At 36.4% G+C, this 17,383-nt stretch overlaps 3 protein-coding genes across 3 annotated transcripts; 1 reads left to right on the forward strand and 2 right to left on the reverse strand.

Annotated features, from left to right (window-relative positions):
• Positions 1–1,736: 1,736 nt before the first annotated feature.
• Positions 1,737–4,636, reverse strand: LOC129287444 (pyruvate decarboxylase 2-like). The gene is made up of 6 exons (XM_054923592.1): positions 3,922–4,636; positions 3,529–3,692; positions 2,784–3,434; positions 2,581–2,698; positions 2,291–2,479; positions 1,737–2,064 (listed from the first exon to the last, which is right to left on the reverse strand). Exons 1-6 carry the CDS (start codon positions 4,444–4,446, stop codon positions 1,894–1,896), a joined length of 1,818 nt encoding a protein of 605 aa, XP_054779567.1. The 5' UTR covers positions 4,447–4,636; the 3' UTR covers positions 1,737–1,893.
• Positions 4,637–9,965: 5,329 nt separating this feature from the next.
• LOC129288249 (uncharacterized) lies at positions 9,966–11,794 on the forward strand. Its single transcript, XM_054924757.1, has 3 exons — positions 9,966–10,909; positions 11,374–11,564; positions 11,649–11,794. The coding sequence occupies exons 1-3, from the start codon at positions 9,966–9,968 to the stop codon at positions 11,792–11,794; spliced, it is 1,281 nt and encodes a 426-aa protein (XP_054780732.1).
• A 1,234-nt stretch (positions 11,795–13,028) lies between these two features.
• On the reverse strand, positions 13,029–16,028 carry LOC129288801 (pyruvate decarboxylase 2-like). Its single transcript, XM_054925546.1, is given in 6 exon segments — positions 13,029–13,372; positions 13,588–13,776; positions 13,879–13,996; positions 14,078–14,728; positions 14,823–14,986; positions 15,228–16,028. Coding segments are annotated over 6 exon segments (1,818 nt in total). The 5' UTR covers positions 15,753–16,028; the 3' UTR covers positions 13,029–13,201.
• Between the last annotated feature and the right edge of the window lie 1,355 nt (positions 16,029–17,383).

Genomic DNA, 17,383 nt, shown 5'->3' on the forward strand with positions numbered 1-17,383 from the left:
TTCTGATTATTTTGAGAAATTATTTTGTGTAACTTTTGAGAAAAAAATATGATATAATAAATGAGGAAGAATGTTATAAAAAAATATGGAGATACGTGAATATGTTATAAAATTTTAAAATAATTAACTAATAAATCATTTTTTATAAAACAAAAATCCATAAAAATATTATAAAATCTAAAAATAACTAACTAAAAACCAAACATAAAATAATGTATGATTTTTATAAAATCTCTAAACTATTTAGATAAACAGACCCATTAATCCAAAGCATTTAAAGTTGAATATAAATTATAGCCAGAAATGTTCAAACAAAACCAACGTCTGCAATGCCTTTGCTATTGACAGCAACATTATTTTCTTGGTGAATATCAAAAACAAACTCGCCCACATGATCTCCAGCAAAGTATTAGCGCTACATATTTCAAGTTCAAGATCCTTTATTGATTCATTCGCCTTTGGATCATCTGATGAAATTATCCTCCCACCAAAAGTTTGTGGCACCATTCCCACAGAGCTCATAAGAGCTGTATGACTCTTGTCATGCCTATCTAATAATGTGCATTAAAGGAAGACATCAACAACACACATTCTCTTGTATCGCCCATATAATATAATCTTTCACTCGAAACTGTCGATGAATGTTTGTTATAAGCCAGAGTAAGAGAACTTGCTCTAACCAAAAGAGATGGATCAAATCAAAACGCTTTCCACAAATTAAAAATCCAATCGCAACATGACAACCTTAAAAGTCCTTGTTTCTAGAATCAAAATAAATAACCCCAAAGCCAATGAAAGAGTAGTCAATTGGCAGGTTTGGGAAACATGATGATAGATTTTCGAATAGACAGATTCATGGTTATATAAGAGGATACTCTAATAATTTCAAATACTAAGCAACATATACTAACCCCATTGCAGGTGTCAACCACATTCAAGAGGATGATCTTCTTTTCTTCTTTTTTGGGGCCAACCCCTCGCCTGGATGGATGCCTCTTTCTTACACTCAAATAAAAATATTCAGTACCACAAAGTTGGAGATATTTACAAAGGCATTCAAGCCCGTGCTACGAAATATTTATTGCATTTTATTTTCTCGGTGAACCATTAAATAAAATGCAAGGAAAGTGATGTTTGAAAGGAGTCTCATCATTATGACTTGATTTGAACTTCTAAATCCATTTTAAACAGTTTAGATTTAAAATTATAGATATATAATTTTCATTTAATAATTTTTTTAAATGACAGTTGAAAAATCATCTTTATGTTTATATTTAATTCTGTATTCGTTAAAATAAAAATTTTAAGAAATAAAAAGATAAAAAAATTGAGCACTAGTATAATTCATTTTGACATACAATCAGATATTAAATACCTCTTTTAAGAATTTAGATATTAATTGATTACATTATGAGCAACTTGCTTCGCTACACCCATTACCATTGGTTCAAATTTTGGTACTCTAAGCCGATTCCTATAGAACTAAACCTGAGCCACACGCTGATATTTATAAAACTGAGATTCCCCGGTACCCGAGAGACACAGAATCCTACGTCCATCTGTCGGAATTCTCAATTGTCAATCATTTTAACATCATTCCTAGTACAGATTTTTACTCTTTTTTTTTTTTAAATTATTGAAAGGACCCAGCCTAGTTACAATAACTTCACTCAGGCCACATAATTGAGCAATAAGAAATTAAGAAAAAAAAAAAAAACCATCTGAACACAAAAAGATTTCACAAAAAATTAAATTTCATGCGAGAGAATGTACAAAGAGATAATAAAAACACAATGTTCAAGTGCACTACAGCATTTAGCAAACCCTTAATACGGAGCGGAAACACTACAAGGTAATGTAGGATCCTTTCAAGAAGAGCGTTAAGTGGCAAGTTTACTGAGGATTAGGAGGACGACTATTAGCAGCACTGACCCTGGAGCCCCATTCAAGCAACTCTTTGCTCGTATCGTCCTTGTGAACTATCACCTCAATGAAGCACAAACAATCCTTCTCAGCTCCTGTTGCTGCTTCAATTGCTTCCATCAGCTCCTCTTCACACAACACCTGCATTTAAATTAGAAGGCAAAGAACATAGAATCAGCATCTTATCAATCGTGTAAAGCAAAGTAAAGCACTTTGTAATTGCTTTTAAAAAAGATTGTCGGTGTCAAAATGAGATATCATATCAGTTCCTTGCAAAATTATATTCTGCGTCATTTTCACGTTGTGTCATTTTCTCTCTAAATGCATGAATGCAGAAGACAATGTTGGACAAGTGATGGAAAATTACCTTGGCGGTCCAGCATTTGCCTTCCCCGTTGTGAATTGCATCCACCAAACCAGTGTAATTCCAGTTCTTGATCACGTTGTATGGGCCGTCATGGATTTCAACTTCAATGGTGTATCCACCATTGTTTATCAGAAAGATTATGCTCTTCTGCCCACATCGTAGCATTGTTGATACATCCTGAGCAGTCACCTGCAAAGCACAAAGGCATTGAATTTCATTACGCCAGAACACTTGAACTAAAGAAATTTAGATTCTTGATAAGTTCTCTGGACATAAAGAACAAGAAAAACCTGGAAACTTCCATCGCCTATACAAGCAATCACTCGCTTCTCAGGCAAAGCCTGTGCGTAACCAAGGGTTGCACCAACAGACCACCCAATTGATCCATATTGCATTTGGAACTCATACCTGGGAACCAAGGAAAATAATAAATCAGCAAATTTAAGAAAAATAAGCTAAAAAATCCCAGAGATCAAATTTTCAGAGTCCTTACCCGCAACCCTTTGGCAGCTTCAGCTTCTGGCAGTTGAACCATGAATCCCCTGTCTCAGCAATTACAGCAGATTCACCGGACAGCATCTTTTGTATATGCTGGAACAGAACATTAACCCTCAAAGGTTCTTTAGGTGAAGACTTCAATGGTTGCCCTTCAGGGACATAAATCCTGTGGTAGTTCTCATAAGCAGTTTTATTATGCTTGAGTCGCTTAGCTAGCGCCCCGAGGAAATCCCTCATCAGCACACACCCAAATGCCGGGCCGTTACCAATTACAACTCGTTCGGGCTGCACGATGATTGCCTTTTCTTTATTGATAAGAAGTGAATAACCAACAGAGCTGTAGTCATTGAAGATGGGTCCAGCAAACAAGTATGCATCAGCAGACTCCACAATCTCGGCACAGAAAGCTGTACTCACAGCACCCCAGTAAGTTCCAATGAAGTGGGGATGGTGCTCTGGCACTAGTCCTTTAGCTGATGGCATCACAGCGAGTGCATAACCAGAAGCATCGGCTAGTTCGACGAAGGCTTGGCTTGCCTTTGCCACTCGCAGTTTAGGCCCACCCACTAGAACTGGTTTTACAGCCTTGTTGAGGAATATAGCAGCAGCATCCACAGCTGCTTCCAACCCCATCTGATTACTCAATCTGTAAAGTACGTCAAGAGAAAATCAATAAATGAGAAAAGTACTAAAATCTTCTCGATTCAAGAGAGAAATAACCAAAAGGACGAGAAGGTCACCTTGGAGATAGTGAAAAAGGAACAGGTTCACGACTGAAAGTGGGGTGAGGAATCGCTGGCAAGTTACAACTTATGCTTATATACACAGGCTTGCTTTCTTTCAGGGAGGTTGAGATCGCCGTATCAATCAATTCATGAGCGTCCTCCAAGTTGTTCACCACAGCCTGTACAGTATGAAGGTATTAAAACCAATTAGCTCAAATGATCAGCAACAGAGATACAATCGACCACTTATCTAATCATGAGAATAGCATGAAATCATTGTCTGAGAAACTATCACAAGCACCTAATCAAGATTTTTCAGAATAAACACTACGATGTATCCGACTCTGAACTTCTGAGCTCCTTAGCAGTAACTAAAAGTAAAATCGGAAATCACTGTGAAGTTAGCACCTGGTAGCAAGTGACAGTCTGGAAGCATCTGAGCTCTTGGGTGAAATCGGGCAAACCGATGGTGTGATGGAGGATCCGATTGGTGCCATAGTCGTTGGAGTTGGGACCGCCGACGATGCAAATGACAGGCAAATTCTCACTGTAGGCGCCGGCAATGGCGTTGATAACACTGAGCCCACCTACGGTGAAGGTGACGACGCATGCTCCGACGCCACGGGCGCGAGCGTAGCCGTCCGCTGCGTAGCCGGCGTTGAGCTCGTTACAGCAGCCGACGAGGTTGAGCCCCGGCTCAGCGATCAGATGGTCGAGAAGGGTGAGGTTGAAGTCGCCGGGAACGGAGAAGACGTCGGTGACACCAATCTGAACAAGCCGGTGAGCCAAGTGGCGGCCTAGAGTGGCCGCCGAGGAGCTGGTGACAGAGGGAGCAACAGAGCTCTGAACAGCGAATACGGTGCTGTTTGGTGGGCCACCCAAGTCATTCCTGGCGGGTTTACACGCGTCGATAGCTCCAATCTTAGCGTCCATGAATGATGGATTGTTCTGAAATCTTCTGAAGGGAAAGAGGATGTGGAAGGAGGAGAGAGCGATGATTGCGAGAACGAGAGAGGGATGAATTTGAAGGTTTGAACTTTCTGGGTGCTTTGTTTATGGATGCTATACAGGAAGGCTTTGCGGATTTTTTAGACTGTCAGAGCGAGAGGGTTTGAAGCTTTTAGCGCCAATGTATGTGGCTTTGGTTTTGGTTTTGGCAGGACCGAAGAAAATCATTGGTGATTGGGCATGATACACGTGTTTGTTTAGCAAGTAGCGGCAATTTTGAAATTTTCTGGATTGCTTCTTGGTAAAAAAAAAACAAAATAAAAATAAAAATAAAAATAATTTAAGTAAATTAGATCTGGAGCTTCCCATTACAGGTCAGAACATGCTATCGTATGCAAAGAGTAATTAATTACAGATCTACTACCATTAGTAATAGTATTTGATTCCACAATCATGTGTATTTCCATTCACATTCTTACTAATTAGATTAATATTTGTTGATTTTTTTTTTTTAAAAAAACGTCTTCTATTGTTTCGCAGGGCATGTAAATAAGACAACGTGGTCCAACACAACAGTCCAACTTCGTTTGTCTCTCGTTGTACATAAGACAAAGGTATGAAATATCCAAAGAAATATGCCGGTCTCTATTTTGAGTTTAAGCCCATAAAAAGAAATATAGTACACTTCACTTCCCACATCAAGCAATTTTAATCATTTGAGCTACACTTTCCCCTGTCAGTTTTTTTATTTTGGACCAACTTTCACCTGTCAATTTGACAATACTGAATGGTTCAGTTCAATACGAAAAATCCTCAATAAGATTAAGGAAAATCATTGAGAAGGACTTGCTAGGAAAAAAATTGATATAAGACAACCCAGGATCCACCCCAAAAATTTATCAAATGACAACAAAGACCAAAGTTCTTTACTTTTTTTCATGGGCAAACCTTTGAGAGCGCTTAAAAAATATTAATCTCAATTAAAGATTATAATATTTGTATACTTCAAAAAAGAATCATGGTGCTCGATTAAAAGTAAAATTTTTTGAATTATTTTTTTTGAGTGCTGATCTTAAATATTTTCAATACCTAACCTTAATATTTTTAATAATCCTATATAATATTTTCAATACTCTTTTCTTTAATTTTCCGAACGTTGTTTTAACTGAACCAGCCAATTTGATTGTTAGCCACTAGATGGTGATCTGAAACATTGTCACAATTGGCCAAAAAACTAACCGATCAATAACTGGTGAAAATCGATAGAAAATCCGTCAGAAACGATTTATCATTTTTTAAAGAAAAAATTATTAATTCAAAACTATGTTATTTTTTGTTTTTTTTTTGTCGTGTAGGTTTTTTTTTGGTATTTTATATTTATATACACACAAATATATAATTTATTGGAAATTTTAGTTAATAATATAAGCTTGTGGTTATTTAATTAGACTATAAATGTGACATATTTGATTATTTTGTGGATTTGTATTATAAAATAAATAGTGTTATCATAATATTGATGCAATGGACTATAAATTTAACATGAATTATAAGGATATTACTGAAAAGTGAATTTCCAGTCCTTATAGTTCCATCATGTTGTTAATTTAGTTCTTGTAGTTTTATTTTTTGGTTAACTCACTGCTTAAAGTTACAAATGTTAAAAGCATTAGTCCCCCAAGGGCAGAGTTTCATTGACCAGGCCCCAACATGGCGAATGGTGTTAAAATTAAATCTGAGAGAGTCTTATTACTCAATAGACATGGAGATGAGAAATTGAAGGACAAACAAAATGAAAAGGAAAATGGAGGCGATCAAGTAGGGTCACTAATCCTTCAAAATTGTTTAGAAAAGAGAAGGAAGAAAGGGAAATCACCAAAAAGAGAAAAACAATTGGCAAAGAGAGAAGAGAGAAAAGAACTGAATACTGCTTTTCTCTTATCATCAAAAAAAGAAAAGAACTAAGTACTTTTGTCACTTTGTATGTGTGGATCACCTAGAAGAGATGAAAATCACTGCAGGAAGGCTGCCAAAGACGGGGGATTAACCACTTCATTTCCCTCAACTTTCCCCATCTCAACCAACCATATTATTTTATTAAATAATTTTTTAAAAAATCATAAAATTAATGAATGGTGGAGATGAAAAAAATAGAGGAAAAAAAAAAAAAAGAGACCCTCCACCTGCCGAAGACAAACGCCCTAGTCATAGGATTTAGAAGAGATCTACCTTTGTTTTTCTACACCACAAATATTTTTAAACATATTTACAAATGGATAATGTATCTTTTAATTTTCTCTCAAATTTTTTTAAATTATTGAATTTATTTTTTAAATTTAGTATTTATCAATTTAATCATTTATGCTTTTTTAAGTTGTCATTTTGATCATTTAAATTTAGAGACACAAATTCATTCTCAAATTAATATGACATGTAAAGTATATTGATGATGTGATATGTATATATATTTAAATAATAATAAATTAGTATTTAAATTAATTTAATTTTTATTGATCTAATCACTTATGTTGCATTTTATTCTTTCATTTTTAAAATTTTTATTTATATGTACAGCTACCAACTCCATATTTCACTACAAACTCGTTTGGATTTTAATTAGATATAATTAATTATAAAAAAAGTAATTAATATGATTAATTTTGATTATAATTAATTATATTATAATGTGATCATGTTTGGATATTACTTTTTAAAAAAATTAATTTCAACCAAATTAAAGATATTTAAATATTTTAATTAGAATCAATTTTATACATATAAATTATAATAAAGAACATGAGTTTCAAAATGTAAATATCAATAAAATTACATATAATATTATTAAATTTGTTTTCATCTATTTAAATTTAATGAAGCTAAAAAAGATGGATAAATAATACAAAATAAAGAGAAGGAAGAAATAAAATATATATTATATTGTTATTATGGTTTAAATAAATGAATATATTTAAATGAATGAATATGTAATAGCCCGCAATGCACGGCACATTTTGCGAGGGAGAATTCGCATTACCTGTTGTGCAAGAAAAAAGGGTGGTGTGAGGGTATATTTGAACCAGTACAAAAATATGACAAGACATATGTCTTCAGCTTGAAATTTGACAATAAGAAGCTGAATAGAGTAGCTTCATCAAGCACGCAATTATGGAAGTATACTCGATTAATAGAAAAAATGAGGCATTTGGGTAATTTTAATAAAAACGTGCTTTTCGTACAAATAATCGATTTCAAACGCAAATCCAAACAGGCTGTACATATGTCAACAAATTTTTCAGCGTTACATCATTTTTTAATAATAAATATCAAATTAATAATTAAAAAAGACTTAAAAGATTAAATCAATAATTAAAACAAACTTGAAGAATTAAAAATTTTACTATCCTTTTATTAAAACATTCAAGCTCATGCTATATACAAGACATCTAATGTATTTCATTTACATAGAGAGCAAACATGTTAAATGCAAAGAACGTGACCCATGTATGTTGTAACAAAAACTTGCCCTGCATATTGGATGACTCAGACTATGATATACTTATGGTATTAAAAATTGGACCAGATCGGCCGGTCCAACCGATAACCTGGCAAACTGGAGACTAATTCGGTCCGGTTCATATGGCCAAAGTGGCCTTATGTGACTCGGGTTAACCCGGGTGAACCCGCCCAACCCCCAAGTCCAAAAGGGTTGGGCGGGTTATTATTTTTAAAAGAAACTAACCCCCAAAACAATGTTGTTTTGGGGGTCATATTATTAAAAAAAATGCGAAGGTTCAAGGTTGAACTGTGGTCTACTGGTCCGTATTCTCGCGTCCTATCTCCTCTGCGTCTCAAGTCTCTTTTGTCCGTTTTAGTTAGAACTCAGAAGCCCTAACTTAATCTCTGAATCTCCGATCTCGTATTCTCGCTGTGAAAGTTGAACGGAAATGAAGGTTCGCGTCTCATAGCTCAATCTTTGAACGAAAACGAAGGTTCGTGTCTCATTTATGGCTGAATCTGGATGCTGAACCTATGACCATCTCTGCCTCGAAGCTTTGCCCTCGTCTCTCATCTCATCTCTCATCTCTGCCTCAAAGCTTCAACGGTGAATGCTGTGCTCTGTCTGAATCTTGCCTGAGCTTCAACGGTCCGTACGAGCCTCTAAGGTAGTTGCTCTCTCTCTCTCCCCCCACTTGATTCAGGTATGCTTTTCTCTCTCTCTCCTCTGCGAGCTTGTGGACGGAATGATATCTCAAGGAGTTTAACGTGGTTCAGGAAGGTGTCTGAATTTCAAAATTTGTGAATGGCAATGTTACAGTCACTGGCTGCGGACAGTATAAGAATTTAGAATTAGTTAGAAAATTAGAAAATAATCAAATATAATTTTTGCCCTGATTGCTGAAAATTAATTTGAGCTTCATGTTCTCATCTCTGTCTGAATACGTAAATCGAGAAGGCGAGAACCTCTTCTCGTTTTGGAATTCAAATGCTGTGCTCTGTGACTCTGTCTGAACTCTAAATCTTGTTTGTGATTTTTGTATGTATTTTGATTTGCTCTGGTTGTTGAAAATTAATTCGAGCTTTATATTGCTCTTGTGTACTGTATTTTGGATTTCTGGCTGCTATGATTGCTCTGGCTGCTCTGGTTTTTTTTTTGCATTATATGTTTATTTATGTTGAAATTATCATAGCTTGCAGATTAAAGTTATAATATGGATATTGGAAGTAATTCTAGTAGTGATGGAACTGAGAATCCTACCCCCAATTCCAACAATCCTACTCCCAATTCCAACAATCCTACCCCTGCTAGCCATAATGACTCCACATCTGGAACCCCATCAGTTTGCGAAAAAAAAGATCCTGCATGAGCACATGTTGCTTTAAGAAAAGAGGGCAACAAAAATGTGTATACATGTCTTTATTATGCATTGAGCTATAAAGGAGGTGGAATAAATAAATTGAAGCATCATATTGCTGGTGTAAGTGGAAATGTAGTTTCCTGCAATAAAGTTCCTTTTGATGTTTGTCATCAGATGCAAGAATCATTAAAAAGTGAGAAAAAAAGAAAGTTTGTTGATGTACAAGCAGACATGGAGGAACATGTGTCTAATATTAATGCACCCAATGCACCTGCTCTATCTAAGTCAATCCCTGAGAGTAGTGCCAGTAAAAAGAAACCTCCTACTATGCCAGTTGAAAATTATTTTACCCTTAGGACAACTATAGGTTCCCAACCAGGCATTAAGAATGCATTTGCAACTAAAGAAGCACAAGACAATGCAAAAATGGCCATTGCTGAATGGGCTATCATCAATTGCATTCCATTTAATGCATTAGATTGCCCATTCTTTCAAAAAGCCATGGATGCTATTGCTTTAATTGGGTCGGGGTTTAAGGGTCCTACTGCTTATGAATTTAGAGTTAACTTGTTGAATGATTGGAAAAAAGAATGTCAGCTATTTATTGAGAGTCATCGATCTAAATGAAAAACTTATGGATGTACACTCATGGCTGATGGTTGGACAGATGTGAGGCAACAAACTCTGATAAATTTTCTTGTATATTCTACACATGGCATAATATTTGTGAAATCTGTTGATGCTTCTGATTTAGTGAAAGATGCCAAGACTTTATTCTCATTGTTTTCTGAAGTGATTGAGTGGGTTGGTCCCAAAAATGTTGTGCATGTGGTGATTGATAATGCTGCTAATTATGTAGCATGTGGCAAGTTGATTAAAGAGAAATATAAAAGTATTTATTGGTCACCTTGTGCTGCTCATTGCTTGAATCTTACTTTGAAAGACATTGCAAGTATGTCTCATGTGTCACAACTTGCAACAAAGGCATCAAAGATCACTGTATTTGTTTATAATCATATGGTCTTCCTGTCATGGCTCAGGAAAAGAAAGGGTTGGAAAGAAATTATGCGTCCTGGTGCGACAAGGTTTGCTACAACATTTATCACATTGCATAGCATATATATGCACAAGTATGACTTGCAAGCTTTAATCACTGATAAGCATTTTGTGGATCACAAATTATCAAGGACTGAAGCCGGAATAATTGTTAGTGCCATCATATTAGATAATCAGTTTTGGAATGAATGTCTTGAAGTTGTGAAGATTGTGTTTCCTCTTATAAAGTTGTTGAGAATTGTTGATTCAGATGAGAAGCCCTCTTTGCCTTATGTTTATGAAGGCATGCAAAGGGCAAAAAAAGCAATTAAAGTAGTCTTCAACAATAAGAAAGACCAATACAAGCCTTACACAGATATTATCCAAGCCCGATGGGATAAGCACTTGAAGACCAATCTTCATGTAGCAGCATATTTATTGAACCTTGCCTTCTTGTATGATGATGACTTTGTTCACAAAAGAAGGTTAATGGATGCTATGCTTTCAGTATTTGAATCAACTGAAAATGAAGATGTTGATTATATTGTGATGATGAAGTAGTTGAGCTTGTATCGTGACCGTAAAGAATCTTTTGATAAAGCTTCATGTCATAGAGCAACACAGAAGCTAGACCCTTGTAAGTGTTAATATTTAACATGTTCATGGTAATTTTATTTATCATATAACATATAACTAATTGTCTTTTATTTGTAGATGAATGGTGGTCATTTTATGGAAAATCTGTTCCAGAGTTGCAAAATTTTGCAATGCGTATTCTTAGCCAAACTTCTTCCTCTTCTGGTTGTGAGAGAAATTGGAGCTTGTTTGAACGTATCCATACCAAAAAAAGAAATAGATTGGAACATCAAAGACTAAATGATTTAGTCTTTACAAACTACAATCTACGATTGAAGTATAGGTAATAAAAATAAAAATTATGAATGTTTTTAATAAATAAAATTTTTATTATTACTTCGTGGTAGACATATACTTATATTTGATTATTTTGATCTCATTAAAGGAGTCAATTGAAGAAAAATACAAGTTTTGATCCAATTGATTATGAATCTATTGACAAATTGGACTTTTGGATTGCTGAAGAGGAACAAGAGTTAGCTCCAGAGTTTGATGCCGATGATGTCACTAATTTGGAAAGTGCTATACATAATGAGAATCTTGTAGCTTCATCAACTTCTGTGAGAAATAATGAAGGTTCATACTTACTAACATGTCTATATTGCATAATATATAATTATTTTTTACATAATGATTAATGTTAATTTTTGTCATAAATAGGTGAAGAAGATATAAATATTTCAGAGCATCCACATTTGAATGATGATGTTGGAAGTGGTTCTGGTTTCTCTCAATCATCTCCTAATGTTTCAATCCTTACTCTCGGAGATTTGAATGAAATTAATGAGGATTTTAGTGTTGATTAATATTAGCTTTAGATTTTTTGATGATTAAAGAATTGTAAGGATGAATATTTTAAATGTTGTGTCTTTAATGATGTTTGGATGATTATATTGGACTTGTATGTAGTATTATATAAGATATTAAGTCTTAGAGAATTTATTTTTATTTAAATTATATTATTTTATTATGTCTGGTTTGAATTCGGGTTAACCTTCGGTTGAACCCCTGACCCCTGACCGTGGCCAGTTCAATAGCCGGTCCGATTTTCAGTACCTTAAATATACTCCTTCTCACCTACTTTCTTTCGGTTTTACCCTATGACTGGAGGAATAAAGTATTTCTAAAAATGATACATTAATAAGGAAAAATTTTAAAAAATATTTTTAAGACAAAATCAATATTTAATTATTTGTCTTTAATTATGATAAAAGAGTGAGAGGTGACGTGTAATTTTCCGGAACAAGGACTTTAGTCTCCCAGGGGATTATTTTCTTAAAATGTGCTGGTATACTTGACAAATCAGCTCGGATGCAAATAACATTGAACCCTTTTAAGGACGTGCCCTGGAAATGTGGAAGTCTCAAAGCTATTTTCTTTGGGGACTGGGCAGGGTAGGGAGGAACCTTCGCTAGATTTCCTAACCAACTCTTCTCCCAATGTCTTTTTCTTTCTCTACTCTCAATTTCCCTTCTTTTGTTTTTATCAATATTCAATATTTGATTTAAAGTTTTGAAATGTTCAAATTTAATATTTGATAAAATTATTATTATAATTTTACATAAGTTATATAACTAAATCATTACAATAATAATAATTTTATCAAATATTAATTTATAACGGTTAAAATTTCGATCTAACAATGAGTTACAAAAAATTGAGAGAAATAGAGACCCTTCTCCCAAGTAACTCTCCTTCAAACTATCATCATCAGCCTCCACTGAATTTGGGCACCCAAAATGAGGCTATCTATAAAGCTTCTCTTGTCCCTCCCACTCAAATCATTACTTTTGCCTTTGCCAACTCCCACAGATTGGATTGTGGAGACCTTCGTTCTTAGGAATAACCAGCGACTCATAGCCATACGGCCGTTAGAATAGTCAATCCTTTAATCACATTCCTAGTCCACTTCTTTCATTATTGATTATCGAACTCACTCCGCTTCGGAGTTCGGACGCAGAATTGAGTAATGAGAAACTTTTTTAAAAAATGAAATGCATAAAATGAGCTTTTCAAATTTCAACCCAGAAAGAAGAAAGCAATCCCAAAAAGAGTTGGTAAAAATTAAATTTAATGCGAGCCAATGTACAAAGACCGTAGGATAGGAACTCATGTTCAAATGCATTAGCAAACCCCTTTAAACAAGAAAATACGGTGCAGCCGCGTTACAAGGCAGCGAAGGATCTTTTCCTGCAGTGTGTTAAGCGGCAGAATTACTGAGGATTAGGAGGACGACTATTAGCAGCACAGACCCTGGAGCCCCATTCAAGCAACTCTTTGCTCGTATCGTCTTTGTGAACTATCACTTCAATAAAGCATAAGCAATCCTTCTTAGGTCCTGTTGCTGTTTCAATTGCTTCAATCAGCTCCTCTTCACAGAACACCTGCATTTAAAGTAGAAGGCATACAGATCATAGAATCAGCATCTTATTAATTGTTTAAAGCTGAGTAAAGCATTTTTCTCATTGCTTTTGAAAAGATAATGGGCGTCAAAATGAGATATCAGTTCCATACACAATCATATTATCATATTTTGTGTCATTTCCTCTCTGAATACATGAATGCACAAGACAATATTGGACAAGTGATGGAAAATTACCTTGGCGGTCCAGCATTTGCCTTCACCGTTGTGGATTGCATCGATCAAACCAGTGTAATTCCAGTTCTTGATCACGTTGTATGGCCCGTCATGGATTTCAACTTCAATGGTGTATCCACCATTGTTTACCAGAAAGATTATGCTCTTCTGCCCACATCGTAGCATTGTTGATACATCCTGAGCAGTCACCTGTAAAGCACAAGGGCATTGAATTTCAATACGCCAGAACACATGAACTAAAGAGAGTTAGATTCTTGCTAAGTTCTATGGGCAAAAAGAACAAGATGAAACCTGGAAACTTCCATCGCCTATGCAAGCAATCACTCGCTTCTCAGGCACAGCCTGTGCGTAACCAAGGGTTGCACCAACAGACCAACCAATTGATCAATATTGCATTTGGAACTCATACCTTTGAACCGATGAAAAAAATTAGAACATTTTAGAAAAATAAGCTAAGAAATCCCAGAGATCAAATTTTCAGGGTGCTTACCCACAACCCTTTGGCAGCTTCAGCTTCTGGCAGTTGAACCATGAATCCCCTGTCTCAGCAATTACAGCAGATTCACCGGACAGCATCTTTTGTATGTGCTGGAACAGAACATTAACCCTCAAAGGTTCTTTAGGTGCAGACTTCAATGGTTGCCCGTCAGGTACATAAATCCTGTGGTAGTTCTCATAAGCAGTTTCATTATGCCTGAGTCGCTTAGCCAGCGCCCCAAGAAAATCTTTCATCAGCACACACCCAAATGCTGGGCCATTTCCAATTACAACTCGTTCGGGCTGGACGATGATTGCCTTATCTTTCTTGAGAAGATGTGAATACCCAACAGAGCTGTAGTCATTGAAGATGGGTCCAGCAAACAAGTATGCATCAGCAGACTCCACAATCTCGGCACAGAAAGCTGTACTCACAGCACCCCAGTAAGTTCCAATGAAGTGGGGATGGTGCTCTGGCACTAGTCCTTTAGCTGATGGCATCACCGCGAGTGCATAACCAGAAGCATCGGCTAGTTCAACGAAGGCTTGGCTTGCCTTTGCCACTCGCAGTTTAGGCCCACCCACAAGAACTGGTTTTACAGCCTTGTTGAGGAATTCAGCAGCAGCCTCCACAGCTGCTTCCAACCCCATCTGATTACTCAATCTGTAAAGTACGTCAAGAGAAAATCAATCAATCAGAAAAGTACTAAAATCTTCTCGATTCAAGAGAGAAATAACCAAAAGGACGAGAAGGTCACCTTGGAGATAGTGAAAAAGGAACAGGTTCACGACTGAAAGTGGGGTGAGGAATCGCAGGCAAGTTACAACCTATGCTTATGTACACAGGCTTGCTTTCTTTCAGGGAGGTTGAGATAGCCGTGTCAATCAATTCATGAGCGTCCTCCAAGTTGTTCACCACAGCCTATACAGTATCAAGGGATCAAAACCAATTACCTCAAACGATCAGTAATAGAGATAAAATCAATCACTTCTCTAATCACGCGAATGGCATGAAATTAGTGGCTGATTTATATTTGAGAAACTATCACAAGCACCTAATCGAGACTCTAGTACAAATACTACGAATATATCCAACTCTGAACTTCAGAGCTCATGAAACACCAGCTAAAAGTAAAAACCGAAAATCACAGCGAAATTAGTACCTGGTAGCATGTGACAGTCTGGAAGCAGCTGAGCTCTTGGCTGAAATCGGGCAACCCGATGGTGTGATGGAGGATCCGGTTGGTGCCATAGTCGTTGGAGTTGGGACCGCCGACGATGCAAATGAGAGGCAAATTCTCACTGTAGGCACCGGCAATGGCGTTGAGAACACTGAGCCCGCCGACAGTGAAGGTGACGACGCACGCACCGACGCCACGGGCGCGAGCGTAGCCGTCAGCCGCGTAGCCGGCGTTGAGCTCGTTACAGCAGCCGATGAGGTTGAGCCCCGGCTCAGCGATCAGATGGTCGAGAAGGGTGAGGTTGAAGTCGCCGGGGACGGAGAAGACGTCGGTGACGCCAATCTGAACGAGCCGGCGAGCCAAGTGGCGACCTAGAGTGGCCTCTGAGGAGCAGATGGCAGAGGGAGCAACAGAGCTGTGAATGGTGGATACGGTGCCGTTTGGTGGGCCACCAACGTCGCTTCTGGCGGGTTTACACGCGTCGATAGCTCCAATCTTAGTGTCCATGGAAGATGGACTGTTCTGAAATCTTCTGAAGGAAAAGGTGAACTGGAAGGATAAAGAGAGAGCGATGATGGGGAGAAAGAGAGAAGGATGACGGAGAAGGTTTGAACTTCCGAAGTGCTTGGTTATGGAATTTTTGAGGCGTATATATATACATAATATAGCTAGGAAGGCTTCGCCGATCGAGATTGTTATTATGGGAAGAGGAGGGAAATGAGAGGGAAAGTGGAGAATGGAGAAAAGAGATACTGGGGGCGTGTTTGGTTTTGGAATTGCTGGAATCGGACGTTTAGGCTTTTGGCGACAGTGTCTGTGGTTTTGGCTTTGGCAGTACAGAACAAAATTAGTGGCTATTGGCCGTGAATCTTGGGGTACGTCTTTAACAAAGCAAAAATTATTATATTTAACAATAAGGAAAAAAATTACACACAAATTTTATAGAAAGAAAAATTATAATCAAATATCATATAAAAAAATTAATTATTATAAAATTTATTGACAATTAAAATAATCATTTTTTATGTGAGACTTCAATTGTATTTCTCCCTTTACACAATGCATTTTAATACTATAAGATTTAGTAACAGCTCAATAAAAAAATGACAAACGAATGCTACTGGATTTATTGATAATTAAGCAAAGAAAAATGATAATAATTTATTATTTTTTATGATAACAATTTATTATTTTTTTACTCAATTGTCAATAAATTTTATAATATTTAATTGTATTATGTAAAATTTTAAAATAACTGTTTCAAAAAAAAATGTATAATGGTGCCAACTAGCCCAACTAGGCTTACCTATCCAAATTCCAAGTTTTGCTCTATTCTTGAATTCATGCGCTGACTAATTTTTACATAATTCTTTTATGTTATATTTGAATACACATGAATTTAAATTTAAATTTAAATTTCAACCAAATTTATTATTTAGATAATTAAAAATATATAGATTTGGATAAATCGATATTATTTCAAATTTCAATGAAAGCTTCTCTCTTTCTTTACATTCATTCATCGACTTCACTACTATCTCATCTTGGATATCGCTGCCTCCAACTAATATCCATTGAGACCAAACCGACAATGTCGATTGGGGCCAAAATGCTAGCACAGATTGGGACTAGATCATTGGCGTCGACTAAGACCTAACGGCCAACGCTTATAAAGACCAGACTGCCGGCCTAAATCAGACGGCCAACTTTGATTGAGATTGCACTGACAACACCAACTGGGACTGGACTACTGTCTTTGACCAGGACTAGACCACCTATGCCTATCAAGACCTAATTGGTGGCACTAACAAAGACCGGATGGTCGGCAATGATTGAAACCACATGACCAATATTGACTAGGATTGGAGGATTGGAGTTGACCAGGACTAGGACTGAACTATTGAGTGTGATAGAGACCAAACCTCTAATAATGACAAGGAATTGAATGCAGCTATGATAATCACTAAATATTCAGCTTTGATAGCGATTGAACTACGCGCTTTAATTGGGACTAAAGAGCAAGAGTTGACCGAGAACGGATCATCAACCGTGACCGAAACCAAACTATCAATTGTGATCAAGACCAAACTACCCATTGTGATGGGGACTGGATCGCCAGTAGTGACTAGGACTACACA

Source organism: Prosopis cineraria, unplaced genomic scaffold (assembly GCF_029017545.1).
Source record: "Prosopis cineraria cultivar Desert tree isolate PC_DT_omini unplaced genomic scaffold, ASM2901754v1 PC12, whole genome shotgun sequence".
In the NCBI taxonomy this organism is placed as follows: domain Eukaryota; kingdom Viridiplantae; phylum Streptophyta; class Magnoliopsida; order Fabales; family Fabaceae; genus Prosopis; species Prosopis cineraria.